Below are 16,840 nucleotides of genomic sequence, written 5' to 3'. Positions count from 1 at the left end.
CCCCTTTTACTTCTCTGAGTCCGCCCCGTTCGTAAGTGCGAAACTCCCACCCAAGGTGAGATCCGCCAACACGGCGTCAAAAGCCGTCGATGACGCAGAAGCGTGTCGCGGAAGCATCGCTTTGCGTACCAATTTCGCTACCGGTGCCTCTCCGCCCTCTCTGGCGTCCGTCGCATCTGCCTGACCATCGGATCCGCCCGCTGTGAGGCGAACGACAGTGGCGATGGAGTGCTCCCATTCTCCCTCCTCGTTAGGGAGACCAGCAGTGGTGAAGCGACGCTTCAACTTGGGCCAACCACGAAACGCCAATAGGTCCTTGTAGCGTAGCGGCTCTCGCACGCCATGGATAACACCAGGCAGTGTCCGCACACGAAGCACTACGTCGCATGCCTCATTCACACAGAAAGAAGTCCATCCAATACCACAAACGTATACGTCTGCCTTCGGACGGCGACGGTGTCGAGGGTAGCACTCAAAAAGGTAACTTTTAGATTCTGTTAACCGAAGATCACCAAGTTGTTCTAACGAACCAGGCGGATCCAACGCCTTTCCAAGTTGGTCTTGCCAAAATTCATCAGAGCGCTCAGTATTTATAATCGCGCTGCGAACCTTCTGAGAGGTGTACACCATAAACAGCATCCCACGCGATGTCCCCTTAACCACATCGATGGCTGCCAAACCACCAAAAAACAGAGTGTTTCCAGGCATCAGTATAAAACAGTGTGGATTTCGATACTTTCGAATGAGTGTGCGGCGCATCTGCAGCAAAGTCAGAGGGGAAGAATGATGCCAGTGAGGAAGAAGTCCGGGTGTATCAAAGAGGTACGCTGTGTCACCTGGTGCGCCTTTCGTTAACGAAATACGGACTGCATTTGCCTCCACCGTCGTTCCTGGAAGGGAAGACACAGTCAGTAGCTTTGATGCCTTTTTGTCATGGCGTGATGGAATGTCAAGCATCTCCGCCTGATTCACATTAGGGGGGGTATACCAGCGCCAAAAAACTGCTTCCGTTCCATCTTTGGCTTTTTTTGTGTAGTAAACTTTACGACTTTCCGGGTGCGGTGGAACTGGGATGTACAACTTGTGGGCGATGGCATTGATGACAGAAGACTTACCAACATTCGCTACACCCACAAAATAGGTTGGCATGGGCTTTATCGGACGCGTCAGATTCAGATTTGACGCCTCTTCCACGGCTGCAATAAGTGCCTCAACATTCCACCCGCGTTTCGCAGAGATGGGAATAACATCTTTTATCTGATGGCGCGGCAGACCAAACTGTATAGCTATGCTCGTTACCCATCGACGTACATACCGTTCCGTTACTAGTCGAGCGGCAATTGCCCTATCTTTGTTCGTATAGTTAAAGGAGCGATTCCGAATGCAATCCATTTTATTTACGGCAATAATAACCTCGTTGTTCATCGAAATAAGACCTGGAAGGTCATACACCATTGATCCAGGAAAGTCAGTGATGTCGACAACGAGCACCACCACACACTTCCTTTCCCGCAGGGCCCGCAACTTCTCTGTGAAATCTGGGGCCGACCAAATCCGACGCCGACCCTCGACGCCGAGGTTCTCCAACGCGTGACAGCGATGGCAAACAAAGGGTTTGCTTTGATCCTTGTAAAAGGCATCAAATTCCTCCTGTGTCATAAAGTCCAGCCACTCTTCCCCGACGCAGCGACCATGCTTTTTCCAGTGAGCCTGCAGCTCTGACATCCGATCCGCGTACTCTGCTCGAGCCTTCATTTTGGCTTGTCGGTCCATGATATACCTTTCAACATCCCCTCGACGCACATACCCGAATGCATTCTCGTCCTTGTCCTGCAAGAGTGCCCCACAGCCTTTGCAGCAATCGCGGTTTACGACGGGTATGTGAAAGGAGGATGGTAGATCCATGACGATGGAGCTCTTGTTCTCCAGCACTCCTTGCATGGCAACCGCGGAATCCTGGTCCAGCACGTGCATTCCCTCCCATTCAAGGAATTTCCGCTCAAACCGTTCACCAGCAATCTCTAATTGGTGCTCAATAGCAAATTTGTCCTTTTCGTAACTCTCCAGAAGCACACCGTATTTCATTTTATCGGTAAGTTCTGCATACTTTTTACGCAAAAGCGGCGCGTCCTTCTTCCTCTGTGGTTGTAGTTGATCCGCTTTCGCGGTGCCGTCGGTGCCGGTGCCAACTGTCGCCAACTCCGACTCCACTTCCACAGCGTCTTCCGTCCAACCCATAATTTTGTGGAACAGACGGTTGATGTGACGAGGAAGAAGAATAGACTCCGCCACCTCACGTCGAGACCGACGGAACTGCTGCAGGTGCAGGGGAATCGGACCTTCGTCGTAATTCTTCACGTTATCGACCTTCAGCTCTAGGCCTTTCCCGAATGGAATCGTCGCTAGCGAACCTGCTGAAGATGATGTCGCTGCAATACTCGAATTTCTTTCATGATTGACACGTAGCATGCTATGAAGAGTAGTTGTATCATCCGAAGCTTCTGGCAGCACCGCATGCGGGGTAGCTGCCATTGTGGTGTCCTCGACAGAACTGATCCTTGCGTCATAAATGCCAAGAGGAGGACGTGGTGAGAGATCCGCATGTGTATCATGCTCGGTATTTGTCGAGACCTCAATCTGCCCGCTAGATACAACGTGCCGATCGCGCCACGGTTTTGACGCCCGCGGTGAATGCAACTTCTTTGAAAAGTCTCTACGACTGTAGCCCAGAGGTGGTACCCGTTTCTTGGCAAGAAGCCGAGTGCAATGCAGCATCATCATAAACTTCTACGCCAGAGTTGTTGTTGTTGTTTTTGTTTCTTCCACTCTCTCAGTGCCACTGTGTGTGCGTACCCTCGCCGGGTCCGTCCCCCTACACCCCGCAGAAAAATACAAAAAAAGGCGGATTTACGGACATAACGGCAGGGGGGGGGGGGGGGGGGTAACGGGAGAAAAGTCGTGAAAAGCCAAAAACAAGAGATGATGCAAAAGACAATAGGTGTTGTAACTGCATGACACAACCAAGAGAAACCACTCGGTCTTAGTCCGTTTAGATGGCAAAGCACTTATTTTATCGTTGTTGTTTTTTTGTGTGTGCGTGTGTGTATTCTGCCTTCCTCTTTTCATTCTTTCTTTTTCCCCCTTTTTTTCCCCCACTCCTTTTCGTTGTTTGTTTTCCCTTCATCCTACTGAAAGAAGTGCCAACGCTACTGCTGTTGCTGTTGGCGTTGTCTTGAGTTCATCTCTGCCATGTACGCCTCAGCCGCCTCGCGCAGCTGAGCCTCATCCTTCTGCAGCTGCTCTGTCACGCGGCGCTTCTCGCTCGAGAGGCGTCTTTCCTCCGCCTCACAGCTCTCAGCCTGCGCCGTCTGCTTCTCTATGAGGGCGTTCACAGGCGTGCGTAGAAACACGCGGCCAATGCTTTCGTACACGCAGTGATCCGCGGAAAGACGTGTCAGCTCCTTTGTGGAGATATCAAAGCGTCGCTTGTTGCCCATAAGCATCACCTGACGGTTCGCCATCACTCTCACTGTATCCCTCAGCATATTGACTCGCTGCTGCGCCTCTGAAAGGGCCTTCACCCTTTCCATCCGCTCAGCCTCTACAAGTGCGGCCATTTGAAGTCACTTACTTTGTTGCTGTCGCTTTGTGATTCAAACCTCCCCTTTGTTGCTGGTGCTGCTGTTACCTTTGTTCGTTGTCGCCTTAACTCGCGCTGCGTTGCATCCCCCGCCATTGCACAAGTACGCCCGTGTGTACATGAAAAGACACGCACACGCCGGTGGTGGAGCGCAAAAACAACGCCCAAAAAAATAATAAAAAATAATAAAAAAAAATGTGGGATTTCACGACGGCCATCGCCACAGTGCGCAGAAGACAGGAGCTAAAGAAAATGGGGTGGACACATCAGTCACAATTATCCCCGACACGGCGTACGTGTCGTGAGAATCGTAACGCAACCAAGATGCATAATTGCAACAACAAGGTAAGCGCAACAACGCAACAAACTGCAGAGTCATATATGCAAATAAACATTGAAATATTCACAAGGTAAAAACAAAAACAAGAATCAGTTCAGGAAAGCCAGCCCAAAACAAAACAGCGCTGGACGTCAAAAGGCAATAATAATAATAAAGCACTGTTTGCATGAAAACAAAAAAAAAAAGTGTGACACATGAGAGGGGTAAAGGATGAATGAAACGGGCGGAAAAAAAGTTGTGATTTCCTTTCACATTTCTCAGGAGAATAAAAACAACAACAAAAAAGGCACTACATATAATGACTGCAAACACAGTTAGGCGTACAGGCATGTATATAACATTCATTGTTTCTAGACGCTCTTCACTCCGTTCACAGACACGTGCCTGTGAATGTGCGTGCGTGCCTGGCTTTTCATATATCCTGTTGATTATTGAAGTACATACTTCTCCTCTCCCCTCCTCTCCCCCTCCCTTCCCAGTTGAAGCATTGACTTTGGCGTTAGTGAAGTTATCTGGTCCAACAAGTTACAAGTGAAAAAAAAAAAAAACGTGAGGGAAAGAAAACAAATGCATACAAAGAAGAAAAAGGCCCAAATAAACAAATCAAAAACACCACAAATGACATACGAGACTTTCAATGTCAAATGTGGTCTCTCGGTGACAAAGGCTATAAACTCAGGAAGTGAGGTTACATTATTATTATTATTATTATTATTACTTTTCATTTTATTGCCTTGATTGCATAGAATCAGCATTCTGCAGGCTACGTTTCTTGCCCACTTACCGACACAATGGGAGGGGAAAGCTGAACGCCCCCGGCGTACACCACCAACCTCAGTTACGTCGCTATCTGGTGGTCTCTGGTCGTCGTACGGTGTCACTGCTGCTCACCCGCGATGGCTCTAACGGCGGGAGATGTACCTGGGAAAGGGCGTGTGGCACCAACTTCTGGGAACCCGACAGCTGGCCGGGTGCAGTGGAGAATTTTGCTTTAGAGAAGGAAAGTGTAGAAGTTCGTTTCGGGCGACCATCGGAGTTCGGGTTCCCAGAACCACCCATAATAGCGTTGGGCTGCGCCTTTGGTATCTCCTTCATCGCTTCCACCACGGTGCTCCGTGTCACGACAAGGATGCCTGAATCCTCGGTGCCCCCAACACTTTGAGGGGAACTCGGCCCTTTCTTGGAGGAGGCGGAGCGCTTCGCAGTTAACAAGCCTATTGACTTTCGAGACACAACGCTGCCGCCTTGGGGAAGAGAAAGTGACCGGGAGATTTCTTTATGTTCCAGCTGCCGCTTTCTCAGAGTCGCCCCCGTAGTTTCAGGGGATTTATTCTCCTCTTTTTGTGGGGCTGATACGTGTTTCGTGGCCCGCAACAAAGAGTCAGCAAGCTGAGCACTCTGCTTCAAATCTGCCTCAACAGCCCCAGCTATTTTTGTCTCATATCGTGGATCCTCCAAAGCGGCATCGGTTTCCGTAAGGAAAAGTTCCTCAAACAAATCGTTCGATTTCTCTTCATCCAAGTGGCAATGCGATTGCACAGTCTGTAGAGTCCGCTGCAAGGCACCGTGCAAAGCCAACAACTGTTGTAATGTTGTTTCGGCCTTTTTACGCATCTCCTTGTAGTTTGCATTCACGTGGGAATTGGTGAGAACGAATTCTGCCATATCCGATGCAGACCTGCGACTCCGCATATCAAATTTCGGCTCAAGGCTAGCAATCTGCAAGTCCATAGGAGCAGTGAGGTACACACAACATCCAACGTCGCGTGTAGAAACAGGAGGTCTTTTGTTATTCTCAGCCTCATTTTTCAGCAACATAAGCACAGAGGAATCTGCCAGCTCCAAAAGTTTGTACAACAACTGAAGATGCGAGGCCTGTAATTTCGTAATTGCCGCTTCAAAGGGCTTTCTGGGGTCGGCGAGGAAGGACGGCGATGCAGAGGCACCGGCCCGAAAAGACTCGAGCATCACACCGTACAAATTACGAAGCCCAACGTCCTGCGTTCGCTTGATCAAAAGGCTCAACCGAACAATTCCCTCACGAAACTTTTGTAGTGGTACCTTGTACACTGATCTTTGAACCTGTTTCTTAATGTAACCGTCCTTTTCCGTGACATGGGAAAAGGGCAGCTGAAACGGAAGCTGCACAAGATCCTTCACTCCGCTGTCAAGCAACGGCTGTGACGACAAACTGTTAGAGGCCCTGGGAAACGATGAGATGCTCGTGAGCGTGAAAGATCCGCCAAACTGGGTGCTGCCGAGGCTGGTTGCTAAATCCCCCAACGTCAGCCCCTCCACAAAGCTATCTTCCATTGCCATTTGATTCCTCTCCACACGCTCTGATCGTTGTTCGTACAACTCGCGTGCTCGATGGTAGCAACGCTTGTACTTGATCGAACACATCTTGTCGCGAAAGGCCTCCTCAAACCGCCGATCCGGAACCAAAAGAAGAAGTTCTTCCTTTAATCTCGGCATGGCACGCACAAGCCGGCGCAGGCGCATCTGCTCCTCCGTGGCGGCAGCCAAGGACTCCGCCATCTCATGCTCCCTTTTTTTAGCAGCTATGGCACTCCGCTGAGCCTTACGAAGTTCCCGCTGCGACTCAATAAGCTGCAAACGCAAGTGCTTTGCCTCGTTGCTTTCCTCCTCTAGTGCGTTTTGCATTTTAAGCGCCTTCTCACGGAAGAAGCAGCGTTCGTTGTCGACCATGCGCAGCACATCGCGACAATCCTCAAGATAAGTTTGAAAAATGTCAGTGGTGGTGTCAAATCTCCCGTGCATGAGCATTCTGCTGGTCTTGCGAGGCAGCTGCGTGGCGACAAGCTCCTCAAGAGAGGAAACGTCGTCGACTCCACTGTCACTGAGACGCAGCGTGGATTTAATAATATCGTGGGAACTCGACAATATATTATCCACTGCGTCCTGCAGGAGTGTGCCCGTGCTGGCGTGCGGTACCAAAGGTAATCCCTCTACCATGCTTCTAAGCTGAAAGGCAAATACCTGAAAACGGCACGCACAAAATAATAATAATAGAAAGAAAGAGAACAAATAATAATAAAAAAAAACATCAACCTACAGGCAGCACAACAACCATGTTTTTTTTTTGTACTTTTATGTCGTAAAGGCTCTCCATCTCCAACTCCCTCTTTTTTTTTTTGTTAAGGTGCAAGGAACGGAGCACGTAGCAGTGTAAAAATAGCTGGCCGCACCTTATTAACAGACGCCGCTGTATCAGCAAAAACATCGGCTCACACTCCCAATACGCGCGGACACACACACACACACACACACAAACGCATTTCCTTTGTATAGAGCCAAAATACGGCGACACGGCAAGTCACAGAGCAAAGCTGTAGGTTAACGCAGTGCGTACATCTTCACCTTGAATAATTCCTCTGGCCAGTCATTCTGTATCGCCTCCTTCACAACATTTACTCCCGCTGCGGCGAAGATTCGCTTGTAATGCGCATCAGATCTTGTCAAACTACTGTCCTCCTTGTCGACGACAAACCGTTCATCAAAGGAACAGTTTTCCTTAAAGAAAATATACCCCTTTGACGTAAGCGCAGTTTTACAGTGCGCCAAAAACTTGACAAAATCATCGTCCGTTAGGTAAATTGCTGTCCACTGAATAACTATAAGATCATACGTGTTTGGCTTTAGCTGGACTGTCTCCATGGAAAAAAGTAAAAATTCTCCCACCGGATAGCCTTTGAGCTCTTCTTTGGCTTTCTCAAGCATGCTGGGCACAGGCTCCAAGACATCGGTAACTGTGTACAAGGAGCAGAGTAAACATTTCGTGATGCGACCAATACCGGCACCGCAATCCAATGCATGAGCAGTGCCACGGTCGGGGAGAGATGTGATAAACGCCCGAGACTCCTTGACATCCACATCGTGAATGTGTTCCATGCCGCCCAACACCCCACTTACTGTTGCCGGCACTTTTGACCAATATTGCAACGACTTCCCATACCATCCGGTTTCAGAGTCGTACAAATCCCCACGGAGTTCATGTGCCCACATGTCTTCGGCACACTTGTACGTGCGGCCGTCTGTGTCACAGCCAGGAATGAGCTGCGGAGTCCTCTTGGGGACCTCTTTGGGTACCCCTGGCATTCGCAGAATGACTAAGAGCGGTCCTAGCGGAGCTCGTCGCGTTGCCAACAACAATTTGGCCTTGAAGAAAAAGCAAGACTAAACACAAATAAAAAAAAAAAAAAAAAGAATAAGATAATTGAAGGAAGAGAAACTTCGGCAAAAAAAAGAAAAAACAAGTGACATTGTCGCGCGTTGGACCGTTAAAACGGCTTCACGTCCCCCAGGACCGCCCCTCCCCCTAAAAAAAAAGAACTTTCCGACATCCCCAAAGCAGTCATAACAAGAGAATCCGCTATACAGCAAGTAGTGGTCGTAGCAAAAACTCGTGGGCTTGGAGTTTTCCTTCCATATTTGCCTCTTATTTCGTTCTGCCAAACCGCCCCTCCAACTCCATTACGCCCTCACCTTGCATGTACTCTTCACCAGGTTCAACCCCTCGCTCCTCCAGGCCAAGGGAAACAGCATCTACGCCTAGCCCTCTGACAGACGCGGGAGCCGAAACAATGCACTCACAGAAGCCTCCCACAAATTCCGTTGTCAATTAGGCACGTGTTGCCAAGGTGATACTGAGCGGTGATGCAAACGACCAAGGTCAAGCGTTCCATCTCTCTCCTCAATGTAAGATGAGATCGCGGCACACCACGCAAATAACAAGAAGAAAAGAATCATCCCGGGCGTAATGAGACACGCCATCGCCCCTCCAAGAGACCCGTAAGCAGTGCAGATCCATGCTCCTGTGATGCCCAGAGCCATTACTGTCGGCATGATGGCAAATGATGAAAGTAAGCAGACAGAAATACCAACATGGCGTCCACAGAAGCTGCTACTACCACGCCTCATAAAGAAAATAAAGGATCCGGTAAATAACAGCAGGCCGTAAACCACTGTTGCAGAAAGAGCGACATTTACCGCAGTATTGTTTGCGGTCGCCACGTTGGCGCTACTCATACGTCAGTCCCGTCTGTCTTCACCTGTAATTTGTTTTTCTATTCTTTGATTTTCCGCTGGGGCGTGTTGCCCCAAACGTGTCCAAGGCGGAACGATGAGCACCGCCACCACCTACACGCCAGCAAAGTAAGCTAAATAAACAAAAGTAGAACAATCGTAAAGCACGTTTAGGCGGCATAAAACGCGGAAAAACATAACATATTATATATATATATATATTGATGTGTGTGTGTATGTGTTTCTCATTAGTTTTCATTGTTTTGCATTGTGTTTGCAGCCAATGGGTGCTCAACGACTGCTCTTCGATTCCGGTATTTACCTGCCTGACGTCACAATCACTTTGCGCGCCTTCGGAACCTTTACGCTTGGCAGTTGAAGCAGCGACAGCAGCCGGTGTCGCCCCAAAGCCACCATGGCCAATCCTATCACCGTGATGGCGGCAGTCAGCACACTCCCTCCCTGCAGTTGCCCCTTTGGCGCGGCACTGCTAACCTCCTCCACTGCTGCAGTCAAGTGCAGCCACGCAACATCAGCGTTGCTAGCGGCATGTGGGATGCGGGCCGAGAGGGAAGATGCGGCAGAGTCTAGACGAAACTTGCGTTCTGGTAGTCGCAGAAAAAGGCGAACCTCCGTGGCCGTCAGTGGAAGGCCGGTGAAAGCAAAACTGCGCGTGGCATCCAACGGCTGATAGCGAAAGACGGCCCCATTGGATCCATCTATCACTTGCACATCAATGTACTGACTGACTTTTTCTGGCACCGAAACGCTTCCAGCAATGTTCATGGACTTCTCAGCATGAGCAGAGAAGGCGCTGAAGGGGACAATAAAAAGCGCTAAAAGTACCCAAGCAATAAAAAGTGGCACGGCAAATCTGTTCATGAGTATCCCAAATATATATATATATATATATATCTTTTGTTGTTAGCGTCTAGCTTTTATTTTTGTTTCGTGTTATTATTATTATATTATTATTGTGTGTGTGGTTTCTCTCTTATTTTCACCTCCTTTTCTCCGCCACTCGCGATATCTACCAATATATTATCCTGCCCGTGAAAAGGAGAACCACACAAATAAAGCAACATAATAATAATACACCGGAAAAGAAAGCGGAGGCGCAGGCAACGACAAGAAGCAAAAATGCATTCGATAGCAGCTGTGTGCAGAGGTATGTTATACGCATATATAGATGACGCAAGTGTAGATACGCCTCACCCGGCCACAATTAACACAAAAGTCGGGGCATTTAACCCGGACCAGACAGAGGGAGAGAGAGATGCATGCACGCTAGTTGGAAATGGCAATGGCGTCCACTAGTATGCAGCCAAAGAAACAAAAAAAGGAGGCGGGCAAAAAGCAAATCCACACACGCATTAGCAACATAGCAGCAGTCCAAAGCAGTAACCGTGGAGTTAAGAGATGTAAAGGTGAGAAAAGGGGAAAATAGCACACTGTGCTTTCTATTATAAGCATGCAGGCGCAGAAAGGCAACATCACACACTGCCCTCTGTGCCTTCTCCTGAAAGCGCGCGACGTCAGGGTTCAAAAGATGCACCTTTATTGTCATTTGCGTATGTGTGTTCATCGCGGTTGTTGCCGTTCTTCATTAATGCGGTGTTCACTTTTTTTGATGTTTTTAGGCCGGCGGCCTTCCAATCACTCTCACCGTCCGTGTCCCATCGCGTTTTCCCTCCGGGTAGTGCAGTCTACAAGACGCGCGTCACGCCAAACTCATAAGGGGTGGAGGCGTAAAACTACCTACTCAGACACAGCCGCACAAATGGAAAAGAAAGGAAAAACAAAAAAAAAGAGAGACAAAGTACGCAACCGGAGAATATGGCCTTCAATGCACCAAAAGAGGAGACAAAAAAGCAGGGAAGGGTTCAAAAACGCATCTAGCTGCAGGTAATACAGATCAGGGAAAACTTCAGGTTCAGTTTTTTTTTCCTCTGTTTTGCTGCGCGCTTGGCTGCTGCTGCTGCCACCGATAGTGGGGGCAAGAGTGAAAAGGAGGCCCTCATGTATGTAGGTGCCACCCCGCGTGCACAGGCAACAACATGGACAGAGAAAACGCGGCTGTGTAATGTATGTATGTGTCACATCCGCGGCCTCCCCCTTTTACTTTTTTTTTTTCCGTTTCTTCTCTCTCTTCACTTCCTCGCGCAATAAGTTCGTCTCACTCATAGCTGCCAGTCCCCACCACCAGTTACAGTAGGCAAATACGCATACGCTCCTGATCCTGCGGAAAACACTTCTGCAAAACAAACAACAAAAAAAAACACAAAAAAAAAACAAATAATGAGGCGTCTAAGTGGTCCCCACTTTCCCGTCAAACGAGAAACCAGCAATGCTGGCCTGTTCCCCTCCATCCTCCTCCTGACAAAGCGCCCGGGGTTCTTTCGACGTAAAGTCCTCGTCAAAGTTGCAAAATATGTTGCTGCTAGGGCGGAATGGTGGCTCAATCTCCCGCTGACTGAGCTTCTCCCAATCAATATCATCAAAGAAGGGATGCTTTTTAAACTCCTCCAAATCCTGCAGGCGTGTCTGGGGGTTACGATCCAAAAGTCTGTGGAGAAGGTCCTTCGCCTGTTCCGAAATCACAGGTAGGCCACTTTCTTTATCATCGTCGGTACCAAACTTGAGGTCACCCTTGAGAATTTCCTCATACATGTCGTTGGAATTTTCATTAAAAAAGGGTGGAATGCCTTCTATCATCTCGTAAAGTAGAATACCCAGCGCCCACCAATCGACTGCACGCCCATGCGGTTGTCCCAGGAGAAACTCAGGAGCTATGTATTCGGATGTGCCACAGAAGGTCAAATTGTTTGTACTACTGACATTCATTTTTGCCAATCCAAAGTCTGTAAGGCATGCGTGACCGTCCTTGTCCAGCACAATGTTCTCCGGCTTAAGATCACGGAAGACGATATCCAGACTGTGCAGATACCCAATTGCCAGAGCTATCTCCCCACAGTAGAACTTGGCCCGGTACTCGTCAAACACTTTCTCTTTGGCAAGGTGAAAGAATAGCTCTCCGCCAGGTAGAAAGTCAAGCACAAGGTACAAGCACTTCTTCGTCTGAAAGGCATAATGGAGTGACACAATAAAAGGATGACTAATCGTCTGAAGAATATGTCTCTCTGCTGCAATATTGCCAACCATTTTTTGCTGCTGAATGAGCTCTTTCCTCATTTCCTTTATTGCATATACTTTGCCAGTGCTTTTTTCGCTGGCCACAAACACGTTACTGAAGGAACCAGCTCCAATAGTAGCATCCAGCTCAAAGTCATCCAAAGACACTTCGCGGTTTCGGCCGCCATACAAAGTAACTGTCTCATCCTCATCACTGCTGTGAATCGTCGGCTTGAGCGGTTCTTGATTATTCACTCTCACATTTGACATCTTCTCCATCCACTCTTTTTTCTGATCCTCAGAGTCTGCAATTAGCGTGTACGTCTTGGGGAGGTTTACCCCCTCAATTGCCCATGATCTAGGGTCCTTCGCATTGTCAATGAGCTGAGTGTCGGCGAGGTCGATGCTACCCATTGGAGGCGATTCATCTGTTGAGGGACATCTCTTCCAGTAGTACAAGATGGAGCCGCGAAGCTCAAAATAGCGGGTCTGTTTCTTCTTGTAAAATCTCCCACCCAACTTCTGAAGATACCCCGAGTGCTCCGCCGGCATCCACCCTGGTATTCGTTGGGTTTATGTTTCTAATTTTGTTGTAGTTGGTGTTGCGTGTAAGCACTACTTCTGGTTCTATTTTGTTTTTGTATTTAATATAAAATAAACAAATCAACTGAACCCGATGGTCACACGCTGCAGACGCACGGAACCCCAAATTTCTATCACCTTCTTTGTTTTTGTTTTTTTTTCTATTCCCTTTTTGCTGGCTTCCCTGCGACGCTCTGAGTGAGCAGCAGCTAGAAACAAAATGGAAACAAAAACACATGCAGTACATATCACCAGGCCCTGACAAAAACAGGTGTTTCATAAACGAGACGTTTCACGATGAACCACCAACAATCACAAAATAATAATAATAATAATAAGAGCAAGGATAAGGAAGACAGAGACAAAAGAAAAAGGTTGTCTTAATCGGGTATTGTCTCTGCAGATTTACGGAATCTCTGCAAGTTTTCCCAAAGGCATGCCGCCATCACGTGCCGTTTCCAAGAATGCAGCCCAAAGGACAAAGTACCACCGAAGAAGTTGTATGTTGGCCAAATTAAGCTTCAAAAGCTCTGCGTGGTGCACCGATCCGAGAGTTGATCCGTGGTCATCCTGAGACAGCACACATGCAACAGGAGCGTTCTTGGTCAGGGACGTGACCGCATGTTTCACACACCTGTTGGCCCGAATGCGTTGACTATTACACCAGCATCTCCAGACTTTTTTCTTTACATGAGCAGAATGCCACCGAAGAGCAATAGCTTCATATTGGCAGCAACGTTCCAATCCGGTGCCAGTATTTTGGGTTGTCTCAAGCGATATCAGGGCAACCTGGAGCTCAAACGATAAGGCATCGTACCTCAAAGTTGGTCGTGTTTTTGTCGCCCCGTGCGCCGGTATATTTTGCATGGTGGAAACGTCACCGGTCGCTCTATCAAGCAAACTTGAATTGCCCAGAGCCGAACGAGCTAACCGTCGTTGGGCAGCTCGTCTTTCCATACGTTCTACAAAAGCACAGGGTAACTTCTGAAAAACATGTCTCGTCACCTTTGGTGTGCGTTTAGCACTGCAGTCTCCGTCAAGCAACCTCATCTCCTCTTGTGTGTACCCGTCACTTGGACAATTAATTACCTTTTGTGCCTTCATTCCAGTGTCACAGGCAGTTTTTGCTCCACTGAGGCTTTGCCGTCCCTTTCGCTGCGACATCACGGTTGAGGCATGCAGCACGGGTGGTGTGGATGTGCTGAGGCATCGCCGCCGCCCACGACTATTGGTTTTCGCTTCCTTGCTGGTCCCCTGCATTTTCAGTAAACTTTTCACGACTATCATATCTTCAGAAGACAAAGGCTCGCCTTCATATAATGTAGCATCGCGCGCTTCCGGTGGCGCCGTTGCCATGTCCGACGCCTCCTGGTGAGGAATCCGCAAGTGATAAGGAGGCGTCTTCTCATGGCCCACAATGCGCTCAAGCCACGCATTCTGCACCTCCCGAACAGCCCCATCCACATCAGCTGCCACATCAAAAACCCTCACTGGGTCCTCTATTGAAGTATCACTTACCTCCACAGCCATGCCGTCCATAAAATCATCGATAGCAGCATTGGGGAGAGAGGCCCTTGCGGTATCACTCAGGCAAGGCAGGGGAGCAGCCGTGTCTCGGAAACTCCACAGGCCGGACATTTAGATCCATAGACAAAAACAAGGGGCGACCAAAAAAAAAAAATGTGTCCTTTTTTGTGTGTGTATAGATTTATTGATTTTTCAGAAAAAAGTATAGTGAAAATCCAAACTTCTTTTGTGGACACTATTGTACAGGCCACCAAACGGAGAGAAAATCCACCCACCCCCACCCCCTGCAACACGATTTGGTTTCTCTCACCATAACCATATATATTTGAGAAGGACCAAAGAAAACAGTTTTTCTTTCATCTTTTTTTTTTACCCTTTTGTTAAGCAGCATAAAAAGCAAGGGAGGCAATTCAGCTGCCCCTCCATTGATTCCTAATGTGAATCGTCTCTACGCCCAATGAACTGCACTCCATTGTCTAACCTTTTTTTTTCTGCATCTACAATGGACTTAGGCCCCACCTTTCGGAATGCGCATCTGCTGTTATATATATATATATATATATTGTTCATTTTTTTAAATCTTGTTGGCTACATGCAAGCACACGCATGCACATTCATGCATATACGTAGGTGCTTGCCTGGTTCATTCAATCCGTTGTTGTTTTTTCCCCCGTCTCGAAGGAGGGAAGCGGGAGCCTCTGCGTGGTTCCCACCATCGCCTCTCACACGGAGCAGGCGAGAACGACTTTTTGCGCGCGGGGCTGATCCCTTAGAACGCCAAGAAACTCCTCCAAAATCTCTTTCGGGATCTCCTTCGTGAAGCTCTCGCGGTCCCTGGAGAGGCGGCGCTCCACCAATGTCATGATTTTTTCATCATTCGCGCGGTTGCGTAACTGGCAATCCTCCGAGGTGCAAATAGCCCGGACACACTTCAAAACCTCACGTGGTGGCGCCTCCAAGACGCCCTCCTCCAACCGCTGGGAGAGAATAGACCACACACTCTCCCCCAGCTCCCCATTTTCAGGGTTTGCGCTGTGCGCCCTTTCTAGTGCTATACGCGCTCTCGTCAAATCTCCAAGAAAGCGGGCGTAGATATTCATCCGAACCTCCCTCGCTGCCTCCTCATCATCGGGTGAGTCAGCCTCCTCTCGATCCTGGCGTGTAGGACGTTTACCAATGCAGTAATCACCAAGCAGCAGCAACAGCGCTTTGGCTTGGGCCTTTTGCTCAGCCAAAGCCTCAGCTAACGCCGCACACCGGCGAAATGTGTGGCGGTGGTAGCACATGTCTTTCGCTACCGCCGCCAGCATGACCTCCATGGTAGGTGGTGGCACGTATATGCCACAGCGACTAGCCTGACGCATGATCCATGTTGTGCTTGCAGCATCGACATATGGAGCCACCCTTTGTAGGCGCGTCCAAAGCACGTCAACCAATTCATCAAGTTTGCGATTGAGATTTTCCTCAGGTGGCGTTTCCAAAGTGCGGTACCCGCCCACAGCCTCGAGTAGCTCTCCAATCTGCTCATCTGTATGAAAACCCACCGTGTCTATTGCACGTTGTACCAGTTGGAGACTTGGCTCCTCAGGGACACACAAATGTGGGGCAGCCCTTAGTAATGTGATGACTTCGCGAGAGTGCATCCTGTCAACACCCGAGACCGCCTTTAATAAAACGGCATTGGTTAACTCCCGCCACGCTGCCTCATTGCTCTTGCGAAGAGGAGCACTCACCAAAACCTCTGCCAGTGTGGAGAGTTGTGGCACAGGCATCTGTGAAACGCAGGATTGCAATCGTTGTAGCATGGATTCCTGCAATGCAGCATTGGAAAATATCTTATTGCGCTTAAACGCCTGCAGGATCATCACCAACTCCACAGGGCTCATCTCTGTAAAGGTAGACTGCACAGCTGGAGACACTTCCTGCAACAAGATGATATCACTATCTACCACCGAGAGTACACCAAGTGCATTCGCAAAAAGAGCCAAATTCTGTGAAGACAACGCATCGATATTCTGGCGCATCCACTGGACGGCCTGCTTGATTCCCTCCGAATGAGGATAACTACGGAAGGTTGCCGCGCAGTTGAGAAGCAATGTTACCGTCTTTTCATCCTGTGTCGAGGGATCAACATGTGCACGACGAATCGCACGACGGGCCTCTCGTTGAATATCGCGTCTATCCTTTCCAGACTTGGCATTTTTGTACTGTCGCTTCAACTCAAAGAGTTTCCTGGCAGCTTGCTCATCAAATGGGCCCTCAATTGGCATCTCACTATCGCCACGCCCATCCTGAATACGACCCTCACGGATTGAGTTCCCACCTCGTGCATACCTCCCACGACTAAAGCCACCATTGCCTTCCTCATGGCCGCCCTGGTCACCGTAGTCGCGTCTACCACCACCTCGCTGACCACCATAGTCACCCTGGTTGCCCTGGTCACCGTAGTCGCGTCTACCACCACCTCGCTGACCACCATAGTCACCCTGGTTGCCCTGGTCACCGTAGTCACGTCTACCACCACCTCGCTGACCACCATAGTCACCCCGGTTGCCCTGGTTGCCGTAGTCACG

At 49.0% G+C, this 16,840-nt stretch overlaps 9 protein-coding genes and 1 pseudogene across 9 annotated transcripts, besides 13 other annotated features; all 10 read right to left on the bottom strand.

The window, feature by feature from the left end:
• Nucleotides 1-6: 6 nt before the first annotated feature.
• Nucleotides 7-2,781, bottom strand: TraAM80_00097 (uncharacterized protein; the record flags this gene model as incomplete). Its single annotated transcript, XM_029377191.1, has 1 exon — nt 7-2,781. One exon carries the CDS (start codon nt 2,779-2,781, stop codon nt 7-9), a length of 2,775 nt encoding a protein of 924 aa, XP_029242934.1.
• Nucleotides 2,782-2,797: 16 nt separating this feature from the next.
• Nucleotides 2,798-2,818: a microsatellite.
• Nucleotides 2,819-2,924: 106 nt separating this feature from the next.
• Nucleotides 2,925-2,942: a microsatellite.
• Nucleotides 2,943-3,206: 264 nt separating this feature from the next.
• Nucleotides 3,207-3,617, bottom strand: TraAM80_00096 (uncharacterized protein; the record flags this gene model as incomplete). Its single annotated transcript, XM_029377190.1, has 1 exon — nt 3,207-3,617. One exon carries the CDS (start codon nt 3,615-3,617, stop codon nt 3,207-3,209), a length of 411 nt encoding a protein of 136 aa, XP_029242933.1.
• Nucleotides 3,618-3,662: 45 nt separating this feature from the next.
• On the bottom strand, nt 3,663-3,859 carry TraAM80_00095 (hypothetical protein; annotated as a pseudogene).
• A 567-nt stretch (nt 3,860-4,426) lies between these two features.
• Nucleotides 4,427-4,457: a microsatellite.
• A 215-nt stretch (nt 4,458-4,672) lies between these two features.
• Nucleotides 4,673-4,697: a microsatellite.
• Nucleotides 4,698-4,826: 129 nt separating this feature from the next.
• On the bottom strand, nt 4,827-6,956 carry TraAM80_00094 (uncharacterized protein; the record flags this gene model as incomplete). The annotated part of the gene is made up of 1 exon (XM_029377189.1): nt 4,827-6,956. One exon carries the CDS (start codon nt 6,954-6,956, stop codon nt 4,827-4,829), a length of 2,130 nt encoding a protein of 709 aa, XP_029242932.1.
• Nucleotides 6,957-7,249: 293 nt separating this feature from the next.
• Nucleotides 7,250-7,278: a microsatellite.
• Nucleotides 7,279-7,337: 59 nt separating this feature from the next.
• On the bottom strand, nt 7,338-8,099 carry TraAM80_00093 (SAM-dependent methyltransferase; the record flags this gene model as incomplete). Its single annotated transcript, XM_029377188.1, has 1 exon — nt 7,338-8,099. One exon carries the CDS (start codon nt 8,097-8,099, stop codon nt 7,338-7,340), a length of 762 nt encoding a protein of 253 aa, XP_029242931.1.
• Nucleotides 8,100-8,163: 64 nt separating this feature from the next.
• Nucleotides 8,164-8,217: a microsatellite.
• Nucleotides 8,218-8,618: 401 nt separating this feature from the next.
• On the bottom strand, nt 8,619-9,029 carry TraAM80_00092 (uncharacterized protein; the record flags this gene model as incomplete). Its single annotated transcript, XM_029377187.1, has 1 exon — nt 8,619-9,029. One exon carries the CDS (start codon nt 9,027-9,029, stop codon nt 8,619-8,621), a length of 411 nt encoding a protein of 136 aa, XP_029242930.1.
• A 198-nt stretch (nt 9,030-9,227) lies between these two features.
• Nucleotides 9,228-9,248: a microsatellite.
• Nucleotides 9,249-9,344: 96 nt separating this feature from the next.
• Nucleotides 9,345-9,908, bottom strand: TraAM80_00091 (uncharacterized protein; the record flags this gene model as incomplete). The annotated part of the gene is made up of 1 exon (XM_029377186.1): nt 9,345-9,908. One exon carries the CDS (start codon nt 9,906-9,908, stop codon nt 9,345-9,347), a length of 564 nt encoding a protein of 187 aa, XP_029242929.1.
• Nucleotides 9,909-9,919: 11 nt separating this feature from the next.
• Nucleotides 9,920-9,941: a microsatellite.
• A 39-nt stretch (nt 9,942-9,980) lies between these two features.
• Nucleotides 9,981-10,002: a microsatellite.
• A 1,139-nt stretch (nt 10,003-11,141) lies between these two features.
• Nucleotides 11,142-11,177: a sequence feature (A-rich).
• A 107-nt stretch (nt 11,178-11,284) lies between these two features.
• Nucleotides 11,285-11,325: a microsatellite.
• An 8-nt stretch (nt 11,326-11,333) lies between these two features.
• Nucleotides 11,334-12,710, bottom strand: TraAM80_00090 (rac serine-threonine kinase-like protein; the record flags this gene model as incomplete). The annotated part of the gene is made up of 1 exon (XM_029377185.1): nt 11,334-12,710. One exon carries the CDS (start codon nt 12,708-12,710, stop codon nt 11,334-11,336), a length of 1,377 nt encoding a protein of 458 aa, XP_029242928.1.
• A 337-nt stretch (nt 12,711-13,047) lies between these two features.
• Nucleotides 13,048-13,091: a microsatellite.
• A 54-nt stretch (nt 13,092-13,145) lies between these two features.
• On the bottom strand, nt 13,146-14,378 carry TraAM80_00089 (uncharacterized protein; the record flags this gene model as incomplete). The annotated part of the gene is made up of 1 exon (XM_029377184.1): nt 13,146-14,378. The coding sequence occupies one exon, from the start codon at nt 14,376-14,378 to the stop codon at nt 13,146-13,148; it is 1,233 nt and encodes a 410-aa protein (XP_029242927.1).
• A 431-nt stretch (nt 14,379-14,809) lies between these two features.
• Nucleotides 14,810-14,830: a microsatellite.
• Nucleotides 14,831-14,989: 159 nt separating this feature from the next.
• TraAM80_00088 (mitochondrial oligo-U binding protein TBRGG1) lies at nt 14,990-16,840 on the bottom strand (the record flags this gene model as incomplete). The annotated part of the gene is made up of 1 exon (XM_029377183.1): nt 14,990-16,840. A coding segment is annotated over one exon (1,851 nt), but the record flags the coding sequence as incomplete, so codon positions are not given.

Source organism: Trypanosoma rangeli (genome assembly GCF_003719475.1).
Source record: "Trypanosoma rangeli strain AM80 chromosome Unknown Tra_15.4_contig_00002, whole genome shotgun sequence".
NCBI lineage: Eukaryota > Euglenozoa > Kinetoplastea > Trypanosomatida > Trypanosomatidae > Trypanosoma > Trypanosoma rangeli.
This window is presented reverse-complemented; position numbering and strand designations above follow the sequence as displayed.